Source organism: Euprymna scolopes, chromosome 13 (assembly GCF_053919585.1).
Source record: "Euprymna scolopes isolate OS-2025 chromosome 13, ASM5391958v1, whole genome shotgun sequence".
Taxonomy (NCBI): Eukaryota; Metazoa; Mollusca; class Cephalopoda; order Sepiida; family Sepiolidae; genus Euprymna; species Euprymna scolopes.
The window spans coordinates 3,999,846-4,018,619 of NC_136494.1; the positions used below are offsets into that span (position 1 = coordinate 3,999,846).

The window sequence follows — 18,774 nt, forward strand, 5'->3', positions numbered from 1 at the left end:
TTTTTTTTTTTTAACTTGGGATAATTTTCAAACTGAACCCTTTAATTTAGTTGATAATTGGGTAGATTATTCTTGTCCTGTTCATCATGACTTGGTAGAAATTTAAAGTAATTTTTATTCTTGGTTATAATCACTTGTAGCAAGAATCAAATGTTTAATCTCTAAAATAAAGTCATTTAGAATGGGTTGTGCTGCATCACACATTCATGCAGAAAATGTCAAAAATAGGGATTAAATAAAGTTTTCGGTTCAAAATTCTGCATAGGTTCAACTTCAACAAAGATTCCTGTGTTTGAAAAAATGTACCTGAAGAAAACTAGTAGGTGAAGCCTTTCTCTTTTCCCTACAACCACTTTCCCACAGAAGAGACATTGTAATCCTGTCTCTTCTCTATCGTTATTTTCATGGCAAGTGCTTGACTGAACTCCAATCTATGGTCCCCCCCTTGCCAAACTTTCATAAAAAAAACACTCGACTAGTAACAACCAGTATATACGCTTTCCCAAACTATCTGTGCCTAAATCTAAACGCAGATTCCATGAATAAAGTTTCTTTCTCAGAACTGCCCGTCTGTGGAACACTGTTCCGCTAGAACTGACATATGCATTATTTATACCTGTGCTTTGCAATACAATAATCATAAACAGGCATTTGGGAAAGACACTTTGATCTTTGGCAAACAGTATAGACCTTAGAAAAAATCCGAGTATTTTTCTTTTGATAGGTAATATACAAGCATAGGCAACAGTGTTTCATTCAAGCAAACGTCATTAAATAGTCCATTTAGTACTTTGGTCAAATTGGTGTAAGTTCCGCGAGTTTATTGTTCCATTTTTCTTTCTAAGTTAAGTGAAGTTAAGTCACAAAAACAAAATCTGTAAAAATGGTATTTCATATTCTCACTTACATTATTTTAAATGATCATTTATATACATACATATATATGTGTGTGTGTGTGTGTGTGTGTGTGTGTGTGTGTGTGTGTGTGTGTGTTTGAGGACTGGTTTCTTCTGTGGAAAGCAACCATTTATTAAGCGCCTGACGAGGACTTCTAGTTTTAACTGACCATTTGTTCGAAATATTAGCATGTCCAGTGTCGTGATCATGTAAATTTGTTTATATTAATAAATAAATATATATAAGGCTATATGTCTGTCTGTCTGCATATTTTCAAACTATCTTCTCCGAAACTAAAAGTCGCAGGGAGGGGCCTCGAATGATTGGATTTTTTACAGACCGGTTTTTTTTTTTTATGGGTCTTTAGCCGGTTAAAATAGTTTTTAAGGGGGGTCAAAAATGGGTCAAAATTGAAAAAAACCGTTATATATTTTGTACATTCAACTTATTTTTAATTTTTAATTTAATCAGTTCATATATATGTCACATTAGTACAGTGATAACGTCACCAGCTTTGAATGCTACAGTTTCGGTTTCGATTCTAACTGATGGCACCCAAAATACTTTCTTCTTTTTTTGTGAAATCGTGACTGTAATAATATATATGAAATCTGGACAAATTAAAATATCATATTTAAGCATATTTTACGCCCGGGCAAAGCCCCCACCCCGCTAGTATATAATATATACATATGTGTGTGTATATATATATATATACACACAGGGTGACCCCATCTCAAAAAAAAAAAAGAAGCTAAATGGAGGCCATCTAGAACATATGCTGTAGAACGGAGAAAAAAAGGCCAAAGACCCTAGTGTTTTGATGTGATGTTTTGAATATAATAAACTAGTTATGACCAAAGTTAAATTTCATTCGGACAAAACACTAAGAAACGGGGCTTAATTATAGTTGGGGCCCGTTTTTTGGAGGCCACCCTGTGTATATATATATATGTATATATATATATATATATATATATATATATACACACACACATTCTATGTTCTAAAAAGAATGCCTTGCCTATGGGATATTTTCACTTTTTTTGTTATCTGTTATTGCTGGATATGTCTACAACAAGACAATCAAAAAAAATTTCTGAATAAAAACAAGATTTATATGGCAGAGTTAATAGATATTCAAGATAAAGAGTTCAAGTCATAAATTATTTAATAACATTGTTCGCAAAAGTTTGTGGGGATAATCAAAAGCATTCACAGAACAAGAAAATTCATATCATTTCGGATTGTTGTTCGTATCTTGTGTTATTCACACAATGTTTCAGTTGATGTAACCTCCGACCTTCTTCAAGGATCGGTGGCGTAGTGGTTAAAGTACTTGGTAAAATTCAATTGGAAGTTACACTCTTATGGAGGTTGAAGGTTCAATCCTCAGTGCATAGCAATACAAAGAATACAATTGTGAATTACTTAGAACTTCTACTTGGTCATGGCTGACAGAATGAGATCATGCTACTCCCATGGATTAAATAAACAGTTCTGTTCGAAATTCTATGCAGATTCCAGAGTTTGACAAGATTTAACTGAAGAAGGTCGGAAGTTTTATTGGCGGAAACATTGTGTGAAGAAACACTCAAGATGAGAATAATAGTCTGAAGAATCCAAATAATATTGATAATCAATCCTCATCTAAAAAATTAAAAAACATACGAACAATAAACGTTTGAATAAACAAAATATCAAATCGGGTTTGTCTATTGATGTTCTGATCTGTTTTACTCATGCCAGATATTGTGAATTACATGGTGGACTGTACAAACATATGACATCTCATTGGTAGTGGATAGAGGCCTGTCATTGCTGGATACTATGTACAACCAAGAAAAAGTAGTAGTAGTAGTAGTAGTAGTAGTAGTAGTAGTGTCGAACTTACATAAAATAAAAACAATTTTATTTGTAAACAATAAAATGAAAACAAGTTTGTTTGTTTTTTTTAATTTAAAAAAAAATAAAAGAAAATTCTGATTATTTCTATAAAAGCTGCAACATGGGACCATTATTATTTTTTTTTTAATGAAGATATTTTTGAGTGAAGAGAAAATAGAATGATTAAGGAGTTGATTTTTATTACAATTGCTCCAACGGAATCTGCTCAGATGAACTTGCTGTACATGGTCCCCTACCCCACCTCAACCGAACACGCAAAAAAAAAAAAAAAAAAAAAAAAAAATCACACACCCTTCACTGTAGAAGTCTACAGATGTCAGAAGGCATTTTACTTTAATAGCTTTCCTTGAACCGCTTACCCTTTGGAATTCCCTGCTCCCTGTTTTCCCGACCATAATGACACCCAGAAATTCCGATGCAATGTGAACATGCCTCTTGCTGCACAACTCCCCAATTAGAAAGCTTCTATAAATCTGATCTTTAATTCATAGCCCCTTACATCTATCTCGGTGGCATTTTGCCTTGTTTGGGGCAAATTAACGTAAAAAATAAAAATAAAACGACATAATATTTATAAAAATTTATTTGTAAACATTTGATTTTTATTTATTTATCTTTTTTATATACATCAAGTATTTACATTTTTGTATATATTTACTAAAAAATGAAGGATTGGCTAAAAAAAAAATACATAAGAAATTTGTTGGCTTATAGACCGTAATTCTTATTAAATATGAACTAAAAAAAAAAAAATGTTAATTAAAAATTTTTTTTTTTTAATTATCCAAATTTTTTAAATTGCCTACAGAAAGTGCACTGAACAACTAAAGCACACACACACAAACACGCATGCGTACACACACACACAAGTGTATAATTTCAAGATGAAAGACAAGTGACCACCCCATAAAAAAACTATTAACTATATAAGTCCATAAAGATTAAAAGTAGATGGTAGATTATTAACGCTTGACAATCTTTCCAAACACGTTTCTTTATGCTTTTTATGATTTTTAAAGCCGCAGCCAAAATGAAAGAATTGAATATACCTGATTTTACAGGTAGGTAAAATTGAAATTTCCAACTCATTAAAAGTCTACAGAATGGAATCAATTAATAGACATAAATAAATGGCACTTACCCTTTTTCATGCCAACAGAAGGAAGAGGAAATGACGATGAATGATGCATTGGCTACTTTGGGTTTGGAAAAATTAAGGAATCATAATATCCCGAAAAGGAGAGTCAACGTGGAGAGCAATAGCTGATCCTTTTTTAGTTGTTTTTAATTAAGGAGTTGTAAGTTTGGGAGAGTAAACATGAAACGCAGGCCTACAGCTGCTGCTGATGATGGTCCTTACAAATAGAGCTTTTCTCCTGGAGTTGGATGGATGGATGCTGGATCTATAGCCGGCTACGGTTGTTGCAAACCACAACAGTATTAGCGGCAACAGTAGCATCAGCAGCATTTGTATGAAACGTTAGTGGAACTGCTGATAACAAAAGCAGCAGAACATACATACACATGCATTACATACCTTTCTATATATATATATATATATATATATATATATATATATATATATATATATATAAAGAGAAAATCAGAGATTAAAATATTTTTTTTAAATGGAAATGTCTGCAGAGGCATAAACAACTATAAAAACATGAATAAAGATTCGTCAATGATTTAAAAGCAAAAACAAAAAAAATGGTCAATGATAAAATTGGTAAAAAATGGTCAATAATAAATTAAATAAAAAATTGGTTTAAAAAATGCACGAGAAAAAAAATTTGGTAAAAAAAAAATATACGAGAAAAAAAATTGGTCAATAAAAAAAATACACGAGAAAAAAAAAATTGGTCAATAAAAAAAATTTAAAAAAAAACAGTTCAATATGCTCGCAGGTAAATAACTAGCTTTTCTGCTAGATTTCTTTTGTCTAATTCTCTCTCGCGTTCGTTTCCATCCGGACAACAAAGAGCCAAAGAGAAAATTGATTTTTTTCTGCCTCAAAATGTCAACAGAAATGTTGAACGGACAGCCAGTCAGCTATCCTAGAAGCGACCGAAGCTTAACAGCTAGAAAGAGTCAAGTGTGTTGGCACCATTTTTTTTTTTAATTATTATGGAGAGAATAATACATCATGACAAGAGAGACAGTTTCTACACAGTTGTAGTTTTCCAACTATAATGGCCAATAAATGAAAGACAATATACAACGAGAGTTTCATGTCGCTGAAAAAATTACGAGGTCGGATGACACTCAACTATCTTTAGATTTGATCCACGCATGTGCGTGCGATATCCATTAAAAAAAGAAATCCATAATTGGAATTATTCAAAAAAAACTCTAGTTGTCATATGTAGATATTACAAATGCTAATAAAGTGCAACTTGTAGGTTTGATATTGTTGATCTTCCATATTGACAAGCGAGAAGGATCAACGTTTAATTTCAACCCATGTAAACGATGGAACATATTTGAATAACAAGGTTGGTCTGCGATCACACTCACCATGAAACTTGAATCGATCTCTATCAAAATATGTAAAAAAAATTATCCATAATAATTAACCATATATGCCTAGCTAGACAAGGAAATGCTATCTAAATCGTTTTTCATTTAAAAAAAAAAAAAAAAAAAAAAAATGGAGCACTCTTCGGCATTACAGTGTTTATATAAACACTGAGATTTTGCTCATGCCTAAATAATTAGAATCACTGTTAACAAAATAGTTTACTTCTGATCCCAGCTAAGAGTGCTTGCCTGTCTAGTCACACAGAAGAGCTACGAGCAAAATAGTCTGTGGATGATATATCTATACGTAATGTATTTATCTGTTTATAAAAAAATATTAGCTACATATGTGCATACATGCTTCTTTAGAAATGCAGCGTCATCGGGCTGAATTATTAAAATACAACTAGCTTTTAAATAGTAATTCTTTTATACAAAAACTTTCTGTTATTTGAAGAATAATGGAAAATGAAAAAGAAAATAAAAGGAAACGATAAGGTACAGAATATATAAGTTTCGTGGTTAAATTTTAAATTCTGAAAAAACAACATATAGAGACATATTGTTTGACAAAAGGAATATATAGAAAGGGTTATTTTAATTTCCTTAATCCATGGATTTTCAACAATGGCTCATATCATCACAACCACTCTAAAAACTATTTTCAATAATTGTGCTGAAAAGCAAAATAGCATCCATTCGCAGCTGAACATTTTGCTGACCGCATTTCATTTCCTCTGATGATATGTGCCATTGTTGAAAATCCATGGATTAAGGAAATTAAAATAACCCCTTCTATATATTCCTTTTGTCAAACAATAAATTCTTAAATTGAATATATGTGTCTGTATGTTGTTTTTTTAGAATTTAAAATTTAACCACAAAACTTATATATTGCTCTATTCTTAAATATTGAGCTTTTTCTTTTTTTGGCTAGGATCACCTTGAAAGTATTACTTCAAGTAATATCTATCAGTGTCTTATCTCGCTTTATATATATATATATATATATATATATATATATATATACCCAAAACCTCTGGCCTTGATGTCGGGGAGACATTAAGCTCATAAAAGTCATGTATTTTCCTAGTGTTGCATATGAATTACAAAATATCTGATATTTCCTCAAAACATCTGGCCTTGATGGAGGGGAGACTAAAACTTGCTGCTATGGTTTCAAATAATCTGAAATAACAGCAAGGGGAGACTTGATTCCAAATATTTCTCATATGTTATATCTTCCTCTTTGGTTTTCATACATGAAGTAAATTTCACAATGTATAAAGATTATTTGATACTGGAAATATTCATAATCGTACCCTATTTCCAAAAGAGGGGAGATGTAACGTGAGAAATATTTGGAATCAAGTCTCACTCTTGCTGTTATTTCAGTTCATTTGAAACCATAGTACCATAGTAACAAGTTTTAGTCTCCCCTCCATCAAGACAAGAGGTTTGGGAGAATATATATATATATATATATATATATATATATAACTACTTCATTTACTCACACAAATTTAATATACGAAAGTATAGACTTATGCGTAAACTTTAAGTATTTACTTCAAAAGTGCTCAATACGTAGGTAGAGCTAGTTAGTAATTTATAAAATATATATGGCGATTAAGCTACACTGAATATTCTGCGTTTCATCCACTGTAGGATTCGTCAGGCTTATGCGCGAATTTTGTGGTTGCTTCTTGTTTTTATATATGTTGAGGATTTCTAGTTAGCCAATCAGCTTTCTAGTATCCACCGCGCCCCCTCCTATCAGCCAATGGGCATGCATTTTATCGAACAAAGGATCTGTTTTAGAACTAGGTTAGTGGTTTAAGGTAGATCTTTTCCCTCTTTTTTTTTTTTATATATATATGAATATACCTATGTGTACACACACACACATATATATACATATATACATATGTGTGTGATCGTTTATGTATATTCATGTTTATTTAATTTATTTATTTGTCTGTTTTCTATTGTTATTGTTAGTTTTAAAGCTATTTGTATCGCTATCCTAGAGTAAGTTTTATTTTGTGAACACAGTTGTTTGCTATTTCTCATCTACAGTTTAATAGATTTTGAGGTTCTTTAAAGTACAGGATAGCAAATTTTTCATGGAGGCATAATTTACATGGGTCGTCTAAATGTCTGCACGTGGTGGCTTGTCTCATTATTTTCCATTCGACTACTGGCGAATGTCCGCTTTCTTTGAGTTCCCAGTATTTATTCGCTAGTGTTGTTTTTATACGGTGTTTTTTATTTTTGAAGGTACTTTTGTGGTCATAGTATCGGGTTTTAAAATCTAAGGAAGTCATGCCTATGTAATATTTCTTGTTATTCGGGTTTTCTTTCGCAAATATTGTTGCTTGATAAACTACACTTTTTGTTAGACATTTATTTTGGACTGGGCAAATTGTGCGGTGTCTACAATTGCATTTATCTTGTTCGTTATAAGTATTATTATTTATGGTATGGTTGTTCTTGTCCGGGGTTGGTTTGTTATTATTATTATTATTATTTCTGCTAGTGTTGGTTTTATTTCTGTCATGGTGTCTACTTTTTTTATTGTTTATTTTGTTGTTGTTTACATTGTTTTCATTTAGTATTTTGTTATTATGTGCTTTAATTATCATCTCTAAATTTTCGCAACAACTGTAAGATAACTTCAAGGTATTTTTATTGAAGATTTTGTGTAATGGGTTGGTTGCGGGAAAGTGTTTTTGAATAAGATCTAGAAATTTCTTGCCAAGTTTTGTTTTTAACATTTGATTGTATGGGGCCGTATACCAAATTATAGTTCTTTTTCTTCTATTTTTAATTTTATTATAGTTGTTGGTGTTTTGTTGCTTATATTTGATATTGATATTTTTGTATCCACTATTTTTTAGGGCTGTTTCATAGATATTGGTTGACCTGTTAAATGCATTTTCATCGCTTGAGTTATTACTGAGTCTACTTACGATTGAGTTAGGAATGTGTTTTATAATTGATGGTGGGTGGTTGGACTTAGGGTTTACGTAAATTGGAGTAGCGTTATCTTTTAAGTATGGTTCATATGTGTTTTTATCTAAGTTTAACGTGACGTCCAGGAAGTTTGTTATTTTTATGTTAGCTGATACGTCCGCTTTTAGGCCTAATTTTTTCATTTCTTTGTGTATGATTTTCTTAAAGTTTTCTCCCTTGACTTTGTTGGAGTTTTTTATTATCCATCCAAACAAATAGTTTACTTGTTATAAACTATCCTTAGTGTATGATTACTATTTCCTGTTAATTTTACTGTTATGTGGCCAGGAGTTTAAGAGTTTATCGGTTAAATATTTAAAGATACACGTGCATACATTATCAGTCTTATTCATATAGATTCTGTGCCTTTTACAAAAAAAAAAAAAAAAAAAAAAAAAAAAAAAGATTTTTTTTTGGAAACTGTACTTCGCTCATTTAAAATATTTTTAGATAACACTTTAAAATAAGGATTCCGTTTTTCATTAATAAAGTGCACAAGTTTGTTTTTATACTGTTAAATACAAATTTTTTTTTTTTTTCAATTAAATATTTATCCCAGAATGAGGTCTTTAGCATTCTGTAAAATCCATTCGATGTTATCTAGTGTTAAATATAAGTTGTTAAGTGGTTAATGACACTGACTGAAAACCTGGATCTAGCAAGTTCGAATCCAGCTCATTCTACATAAACAATATTCATCAAACTCACACTTGACCTTGTGCCTAACTTCATGGAAACGAGATAAATAAAATAAATATTTAAAAGGAACTCCACAAAACAAGTTCGTTTTAAATAGTCATTGTTATAAAGCTCTATCTGAAAGGCTATTGAGCACTATGTGTTCAAGATTTGTTGCCTAAGATCAAATCTGTTCAGACTCTTAAGAGTTTGATATTTTTATATTTATTCGTGTGTATGAGAGAGATTATGTGATAAATTCTACCCCACTGTCCGCATCACAAATCCTAAATTAACAAATAAGAATAAAATAAGAGATATCATTTTATTGCACTTTTAATCTTCCATTTTTTTTTTTAAATAAAACAATTTCCAGTTCACTTTACAAGGGTGAGAGTTTTACAAGTACTCCCTGTTAATATATTATTGATAAATAGGGCTATGACAACAGCATATTCTTTTCATTATTTTGACTCTCGAGTATATATCCGACACAGACACAATCAAGAACCACATCACCCTACAAAAAAACAAGATATCAATGAATATATATCCGAGAATCAAAACAAGGAAAAGAATACGCTGTTGTCATAGCTCTATTGATAAATAGTGAAGAAATCTGAGATTGCCTAGGAGATATAGTTTTTAACTTTAAAGTTTGAAGCAACTGTTTTCGTTTTTTGTTTGTTTTAAATATCTTAACATTTTAAGACAAGCTACACCTGGCAATATATGACAGGGCTCTATGGACAAATATATATTTGCTAAACTAAATATTTCCGTTTACTAGCCAAATAGAAAAGTTACTAGCCAAACCCACATGATTTTTAGAATATGACATCTTCGTTCTGTGACGAGTATGTATATCATTTCTAAATATACAACAAATTTTATGCTGATACTTGAAGGTATAAACATTCTGATTTCTTCAGATGTTTTTTTAAACAGCCTTCATTAAAAAAAAATAAAAATAAAAAAAAAAACAAGAAACTTGGATTGTTTAAATAATTTAACTTGGATTGTTTAATAATTTAACTTGGATTGTTTAATAATTTAACTTGGATTGTTTAATAATTTAACTTGGATTGTTTAATAATTTAACTTTGTTCGTTTTATTAAAAAAAAAAAAAAGTTGAAAAGATATTTTTCACTCAATAGTGAGTTTTTGAAGATTGGCAGTAAGAGAAATGCAATCACCAAAAGATGAGCGTTTCATTATTTCTAGTCGCCATTTTGAATAATCACTCGCAAATGTGACCGTTTCACTCGCGATGTAGAGCCCTATATGATGAAATAATTTTAAACATTTCTAACCACATTTGTATTCCAACAGAGTTTCTTAAACACATACACATCGTTTAAAAGTAATACTGATAGCTAGATTCAATAGGTTTTAGAATATTCCTAGTCAGAAAAAGTATTTTTCAAAAGAAAATAAAAAAGTATTTAAGAAAATAATGGGATATTAATAAAGAAAAAAAAATGGCGAGTTAATCAAATAGCGACTTATCAGAGTCAAGATGATTGCTGTTCAACTTTGAGAATCAGAGTTAAATTCATAAATTAGATTGCCAAAAACTTAACTGCTATTACTTTATGAATGTTATTATGTGCAACAACGTAAACACCTTTTAGGAATTTACAATCAATTTAACTAAAAAGATACAAGGTTAAAATATTGAAATACGTTTTTTCTGGATTGTGGATATAAGATTTTAAAAACTTTTTTAGTACAATTTTTAAAAAAGAACGAAGATATTTTCAGCTATTTGTTTTTATTTTATCTTGTTCCTTATTCCACAAAAAAAAAAATATAGTTAAAAAAATATTCTGTATATAAAAAAGGCAATGCAAGAATAGCATAACCAGATAAGATCAACTGATTTTTTTAGAAATTAAAAAAAAAAAAAGAAAGCGAATAAAGCATAGAATCCATGGTAACCATTTTTTTTTTATTTCTTTAAAATAAACAGAGTTAAAAGCAAGGCCCAAAATAACTTGTGAATTATGAAGAATTCATGACAAATTAGAACTATATTTAATATTGAAATACTAGTTCAATGGAGTTAAGCAACACTGAGTTGAGTCAATATTTATGGGCGACAATTTTGGAACACCTGGTGACGCATGTTTGCAAGCAGCTCTATAGTCACTTTCTTTAATAATCTTAGGCATGGTATGACCCCCCCCCTCTAGCTATCGGTGAAATAGTAGAGTAGACTAGATTCTTAACACTTGATTGGTTGTTGGTTTTTATGGTGTAGTACTATCAACGTTCTCCTCCTCCCTCTGTTAGAAAATGAAAAAAAGAAGAGAGGAGATAAGTTTATCAACAGAACAAATATATAGGAAGTTGTTCACCATGACACACAAACGGCACCTAAAATATTTTGTTAATCAAGGTGTGGCAGTAACAGACTTTTGTTGGTTTTGACCGGATAATGTAGGTCAATATATTTATAGTTAGTTTACGGCCAGCTTTAGGTGTTGTGAGGAGTTTTGCAACAGTTTACAACAGTTAGAGATGATTGAGGACAAGTGAGGTCGGAGATAGTAAAATCAAAGAAAGTAAATCAGGCCGAGAAGAAAATCGTTGAAAACTGACACAACTAGATAGCTAGCAACGGACAATGTTTGAAGTTCCTCTTTCTACACTACATGACAGTATCAAACACACACACACACACACACACTTAAAGCTTAACCAACTTACGTCAAGTACTCTTGTAAATTAGTACAGGTGTACTAACATGTTGTAGCAGAATATGTCGCAAAGAACATAGGACAAATAATAACTCAACTCTTTTTGTGTAACGATATTTATTTCCTCATTCTCCCGCCACACATGACTTCTCATTACGGTTGTGACGTCATCCACATCTTTAAAGTGATCGTCTTCTCTAACGTGCTGTCTCTCCTTTTTATAGTCTTTTCTTTACAGTGATGTCATTTCGCTCGGTATTTGCATTTAGCCAAGTCAAAGTGGACATGAGTGTACCTATTTACTATGCCTCCCCACGGGACAGAGTTAGACACCAGGGTCGTTTTTTAACGTGGAGAAAAGGTACAAAAATAAAAATTGTCTCAGTCGTGAAGGATTTCTCCTCCACCGAAAGAACAAGAAATGGAAGTGCAGCATCTGAAGAACAGATGGTATTTATTTTCTCCCCCACCGAGCAAATTAGGCACAAGGCCAATTTTTAATGTGAGGAGTGAAGGGAGGGGGAAGGGAAAAAGGGGGCTAGCTCCCGAGAGGTGGGAAATGGGAGCTCGTTAAATGTCAGGCATGTGGGGTTGCCCCCACATCTGATCTTTGCTAGTCATAGCTAGTCATAGCTTGCAGCATCTGCCGGAACAGATGGTATTTATTTGCTCCCCCACTGAGCAAATTAGGCACAAGGCCGTTTTTAATGTGAGGTAAAAACCAGCTCCCCTAAAAGGGGTCACTCTGGTTACCAAAAATAATAATTGTCCCAGTATAGAGGGTTTCCCCTCCATTGACTGGTACAAATTATCTTAAGTGCAGTATCTGCCGGAACAGATGGTATTTATTTGCTCCCCCACTGAGCAAATTAGGCACAAGGCCGTTTTTAATGTGAGGTAAAAACCAGCTCCCCTAAAAGGGGTCACTCTGGTTACCAAAAATAATAATTAATTGTCCCAGTATAGAGGGTTTCCCCTCCATTGACTGGTACAAACCATCTTAAGTGCAGCATCTGCCGGAACAGATACTACACTTTGATCTTGACCAAAAGGCCAAGAAAACAGAGTGGACATGAGTGTAGTGATAACTAAGGGAAACATCACCCATCGCAAGCTCCCAAATTTGGGTCTCATCGCTAGCTGCAGTTTATTACCGTACCCAAGGCCACTTGAATTGAGGTCAATAAAACTATACACTAGTTGAATTTAGACTTTATAACGGCTCATGGTTTATCCTTGGATGTAAGAGGACATGCGTTGCATGAAGAGAAATGATTATTAAACTAATATAATGGACGTTTCTGAATTTTGGAGATGAAGATTGGTTATTCGTATTATTTGGATTCATCGGATTGCTGTTCTCATCTTAAGTGTGATTTTCACAATGTTTTGGTCGATGTAACCTCCGACCTTCTTCAGATAACAATAGATAATATATACAAGTAATAAAAACATAACTATATATGTATATTGCGAGATAGATATACGTTAATACATAGTAATAATGAGTAATAAATAGTGATATTTACAACTAGAAATAAAAATAGGTTTAAGGCTTCGCATTAGAATTGTCCGCAAAGACCTTTGGTGTTAGAGTACTTGGAAAAATCAATTGTAAAAAGTGATATTCTCCTGAAGGTTGAAGGTTCAATCCTCAGTGTGGGCAACCGAAAAAATACAATTGCAAATTACTTAACACCTCGATCCAATCATGGCTGACAGAACAAGAGCATGCTACTCCCATGAAGTAAATAAAGGGTTCCGCTTGAAATTCCATCCAAATTCCAGAGTTCGAGAGAAACATTTCCGAGTTCGATAAGATACACCTGAAGAAGGTCAAAAGTTACATTGACCGAAACGTTGTGAAAATCATACTCAAGATGAGAACAGTAGTCTGATGAATACAAATAATACGAGTGGTGATGGGAGTCCTAAAGACAGGACTAATTCTGATGATCCTGGAGGAAGATTAAATCAGTATAGTCTAAGGATATGCGTGGAGAAGAGTAGACTGATAGTGTATGGTGACATTAAAAACAAGCCTGCGGGTCTTCCCCCCACAAGTAAAAAATTTACTTTCACCATGACTAATGTTTGTGCAATTTTTTTTTTTTTTTTTTTTTTAATCCAAGGCATGGTTATTAAGAAAAATCTCATTATTCTAACCTATATTTGTATTCAATGATATAATCTTTTTCTTATGAGTAACTACTCACTAAGGTCCAAAGGCTACTGGAGGACAAGGATGATTTATTAAAAAAAAAAAAAAAAAAAAAAAACAAGAACTGTACAATTTTCTTAAAAAAATGTTTTCAGAAGCAAACAAAGAACTTGAAAAACATGGATCCGAATGAGATTTTATGCAGCAAAATAAGAGGCTTAGTTTTGCTGGATTCATTTGTGCATATCGAAACACTAGTTGTGCAATGACTGCAAAGAATAAGAAAAGAAAAAAAAGAGAAAAAAAAAGAGAAAAAAAAAAGACAATTATTTTGCATCGATGCATGTTTGCTGAATTGCTTTCTAGATGCATCCCCCCCCTTTTTTTTTTTTTTTTACTTTAGGTAAAAAAAAAAAAAAATCGGTTAAACTCATTTCTTTTCTAGTTTTTGTTTCAAGCAATGAATATTTAACAACATTTGTTGGGAGAAATTCTGTCACTCTGCCAAGCTAAAATCAATACCATTTAGAAAATGGCACCAATGGTAAGACCAAACATTTGATAAAGTGTCGCAGGATGGGGTAGAGAGTGGATATGTTAACAGAAACAACAATCCTCCCTTCTGAAAAAGTATTTTATTTTTATTTATAAATCACAAACAAAATCGAAAACTATAAATGATCAATAAATAAAACACGATTTATTGTAATGAGAATGAAGTCAAAAAAGCGGAATTTCTTGGATTTCTTAAACAGTTTTAGCATTCCGGCATATATCTTGAGACATTTTATTCTTACATTACGTCCCCTGTTTTCTAGACGGTGATAGATGATTTGGCATCCCGACGAAACATCTAACAGATATTTTAACTGACGGAATTTATCACATTCTTAGATTAGTATTTGTAGTATAAGACGTTTGGCATAAGAATGATATCTTTCTGTAAAAAATGTTTATTTGCTTTTAAGAATGTTTTGCATAAAAAAAATTAAGTTACAAAAAATTAGTATTACATGCTTAGGAAATTTTTTTTTTTTTTTTTTTTAACTATTTTAGTTAATTTAAAAATGTTTTATAATAAAAATAATTTTAAAAAAATAATCACAATAATAATACTTAAAGCTTAAATAATTTATATCATTCCAGCATGTACTACAAATACTAATAATAATTCGTCAATGAAAGTGATAAATTCCTTCAGTTAAAATATCTGTTGGAAGAGGTTTCGTCAGGGACACCAAATCAGCTATCACCGTCTAGAAAACAGGGGAAGTAATGCAAGAATAAAGTGTCTCAAGATATATGCTGGAATACCGCAATTTTAAAAGAACAGCGATTACTTGTTTTATAGATACATTTTGTGCAGTATTGGTTTATTTGCTTCCCCACTGAGCAAATTAGGCACAAGGCCGTTTTTTAATGTGGAGAGAGAGGGAGGGGGGAGGGAAAGGGGGATCCAGCTCCCGAGAGGTGAGAAATGGGAGCTGGATAGTAACTGTGGTCTGTAGGGTGATCCCTACATTGACCAAGTTCAGATATGTGGGGTTACCCCCACATATGGTCTTTGCTAGTCATAGCTAGTCTTTGCTTGCAGCATGTGCCGGAACAGATACTTTGTGCAGTACACAGACGAAGTCGACTGCATGATAACCAAGCACTGCCTTTGCATGTCTCCTATCCACCGTGTGCGAGCGTAGATGAATTCACCTGCAGATCAAACTTCAATTATACAGAGCTGTGATTTTTACCATCCTCGTGTAGGCCTACAAAACATGGACTGTACAGGGTGGAATGATAAGTCTCACCCTAAAGAAAACACACTATCTAAAATTAAGAACAAAATCTACTCTATTTCTATAATGAGACGTTTTTCTTCTTTTTTTTTTCAATACCAATTGATATGTTTTTCTTTTTTTTCTATACCAATTGATGTTTTTCTTTTCTTTTTTTCCCAGTTTTAGAAATTTTCTTATTTCTTTCTTTTAACTTCTCTCATTGAGACATTATTTTATATGAATACTAGCAGGTCACCCGGCGTTGCCCAGTCATAAAATACGCATAAATATTATATTTTAATTCATAAAGAAACGGAGAAATGTGCAAGTATTGTTTTTTCTAAACATTTCTTATAAGTAAAAAAAAAAATATATACATATACTCGAGCTGAGCTCGAAACCAAAACTTAAAAAACACAGATTATAACCATTAGACCAGCATGAAAGAATCTTTTAAAAAAGTGTTTTCAAATCTACTTATTCTGAACATAAGTAATCTGTCATGCGAACGATTCACACATGCGCAATCATGAAACAGTTAGCAAAAAAGATAAAAATCTAATGATCACCACATGCTAATTTTTCAATTTTGACTCTTTAATAGCCCTTTTTCTGGATGAAAACCAGTTAAAATGTTTTTCACACGTCTGAATGCCCTATATACCAAATTTCCAGTCTGTAGAAGTAAAATTTGTTGAGTATATAGGTTGAGAAGTGTCCTCTCACACACACATTCTCATTTTTAAAGATATATAGATTAACAGTAGAGAAGATTAAGTTTTGTTTTATCATTTTCTATTTACTCTTGAGTAAATAAACTGTATTATTGGGTTTCATTTGAAAGAATCTCATCATTAACAACAGTTAAATAAATAAAAATAAATGGAAAACAAATAATCATGGTTTAGCAAAACATTTTTTTTTTTTTTGTTTCCCCCCCCCCCTTAAAACAAAAGATTATAAAAATAGGATGGAAAATATCCTAAGGTCAGCATTCCACAAAATGTTTGAACATATTTAACTACTGCAGTAACTTACAATTTTTTTTAATTCTTTCATATTTGTGAAACAAAAAATGCAAGAATTCACAAATGTCCAACACTTCCTCCTCAATTTCTCCTTGTTGGTCCAGTACAATTGTTTTGGCATAAAAATTTTATATTATTTAGTAGTATATGTCTGAACATATAACAAATACGAGGTGCCTTCAATAAGTTTCCAGATTTTTTTGTACAGGCATTTAAAATTGTCGGAGACTCTTGAAAATTCAGTATGGTCTTGCTATATATCTTATGAGATGACTGACCAATTTTTATAATTTTAGGTTCAAATGAACAGCTACAGCAGGAATTGGAATACGCTCTACTAAAGTCTGATTGTCACAGCTGGTGAATTTAAAAAATGCTATCTGGATGTGAGGACACTTTAGAAGGATGATATACAATAAAATTGTTTTGAAAAAAACACAAACGTATGGAATGCTTCAGCCGGCTTTTGCATGAATTGGGCATCAGTTTTTAAGTGGCATAAGAGATTCAAGAAAGGTAGGGAGTCTGTGAAGGAGGATAAGAGGTGTGGGAAGAGTAAGGAAGTCAGAACACAAGAGTTGATTGACCAAATAAATCAAAAAGAGAAATATATTATGAATATTAAGTTATTCTTTACACGGATTAAAAGTATTTGTGCAGATTAAAAAAAAAAATTTAAAAAATTACATCCCCCCCCCCGCCAAAAAAGTTTGTTACTTTGCACACCTATGGGGTAGGGGGAGCGAATAAAAAAAAATCCCACATTTGAAATATAAATCATTAAAACATTAATCCTAATTGTTTCATTTTTATAATTGAAATATATGATTCATATTCTAAACTTGACTAACATTCAAAGATTTGTTTGTATAATTAACAATTCTAACATTTAAAAAATTGTGTTAATGCTTATAAACAGCAAATTTGTTTCTGATATATTAGAAATTAGCCTGGGTGCCTGGCGTTACCCGGGTGTTTGGAGGTATATGTTGAGCGAAAAAAAAAATAAAGTGGTAGTAGGCAGGCAGGCTCGAACCCGTGACACGAAGGCAGAAAAGAAAGTGAAAGAAAATCTGACGTCTTACCACTACTCCATAGTGCGACCTGAAATTTGGGACATTAAAATTATGCAAAGTCAATCCAATCGATACAATGACTTGCAAAAATGGCTCGCAAAAAATCGACCCCTCCTTGTAGAAAACTGTTCAGTTGAGGGTGAAGGAATCAATGTTTGCGGCCAATTTTTTTATAGTTGTTGTCCGAGACATCAAACTTCAAAATGATACCGATCTCGTGAAAATCCGTCACCACTGTCGAAAGTTTTAGGCAGACATACAAACATACATACATATATAAATTTAAACAGACAGGTGACATTTATATTATAGGTTAATTCTACAACATCAAAGTCTAAATATTAAATAAGATTAAAAAGCGATTTTTTCTCAATTAACATAAAAGTAGAAGTTGACGAATTAAAACTTATTCTTGTGATAAATTTTACTTCTAAAAAATACTCAGACATTTGAACAAGAAAGGCGTTTCTGTTTTCATCTGTTTATTCATAACCATTTCTTTTTCTGATTTCATGTGAGAGGAGGGGATTTATACAATGCAAAATAAACCGGACGTTTCTAAAAATACCCCCATGACCAGACATGACAGGAAAACAAATGAACACATATCTAAAGAAATGGCAGAAACACTAGAGGGTGACCTCTAATCTGTAGTGGAATAGGGACAAAAATGGATGGTCACATTCAATGCTGCCAAGACTAAACTCGTTTCCTTCAATAATTACAAGAAACCTTCTCTACCATCAATACCAATGGCCAATGACTCTTTATCTGAAAGTACATCCTTCAAACTCCTCGGCCTAACGCTCTCAGGAAACATGAGTTGGAACAATTACATCAAGAGTATCGCCTGGACCGCTGCGAAGAAGGTGGGTTCTCTCTACCATTCTAGAAAGCTACTAACGCCCGAAAGTATCCTATACCTCTATAAGGCCACCATTCGCCCATGTATGAAGTATTGTTGTCATATTTGGTCTGGTGCATCTGCTACTAGTCTCTCACTCCTAAACAAG

At 32.2% G+C, this 18,774-nt stretch overlaps 1 protein-coding gene and 1 pseudogene across 2 annotated transcripts in view; both read right to left on the minus strand.

Annotated features, from left to right (window-relative positions):
* Positions 1 to 18,774, minus strand: part of LOC145291919 (uncharacterized) — a 411,504-nt gene that overhangs the window by 262,070 nt on the left and 130,660 nt on the right. Inside the window, exon 1 of one of the 2 annotated variants that reach the window (XM_080137768.1) lies at positions 3,947 to 4,279. The exons of the other annotated variant lie outside the window; for it this stretch is intronic. Within the exon in view, the coding sequence (XP_079993894.1) occupies positions 3,947 to 3,995 (49 nt within the window). The 5' untranslated portion in view covers positions 3,996 to 4,279. Of the gene's footprint in view, positions 1 to 3,946; positions 4,280 to 18,774 lie in introns of those variants that run through there. 2 annotated transcript variants of the gene reach the window in all.
* Positions 12,570 to 12,786, minus strand: LOC145292581 (U2 spliceosomal RNA; annotated as a pseudogene).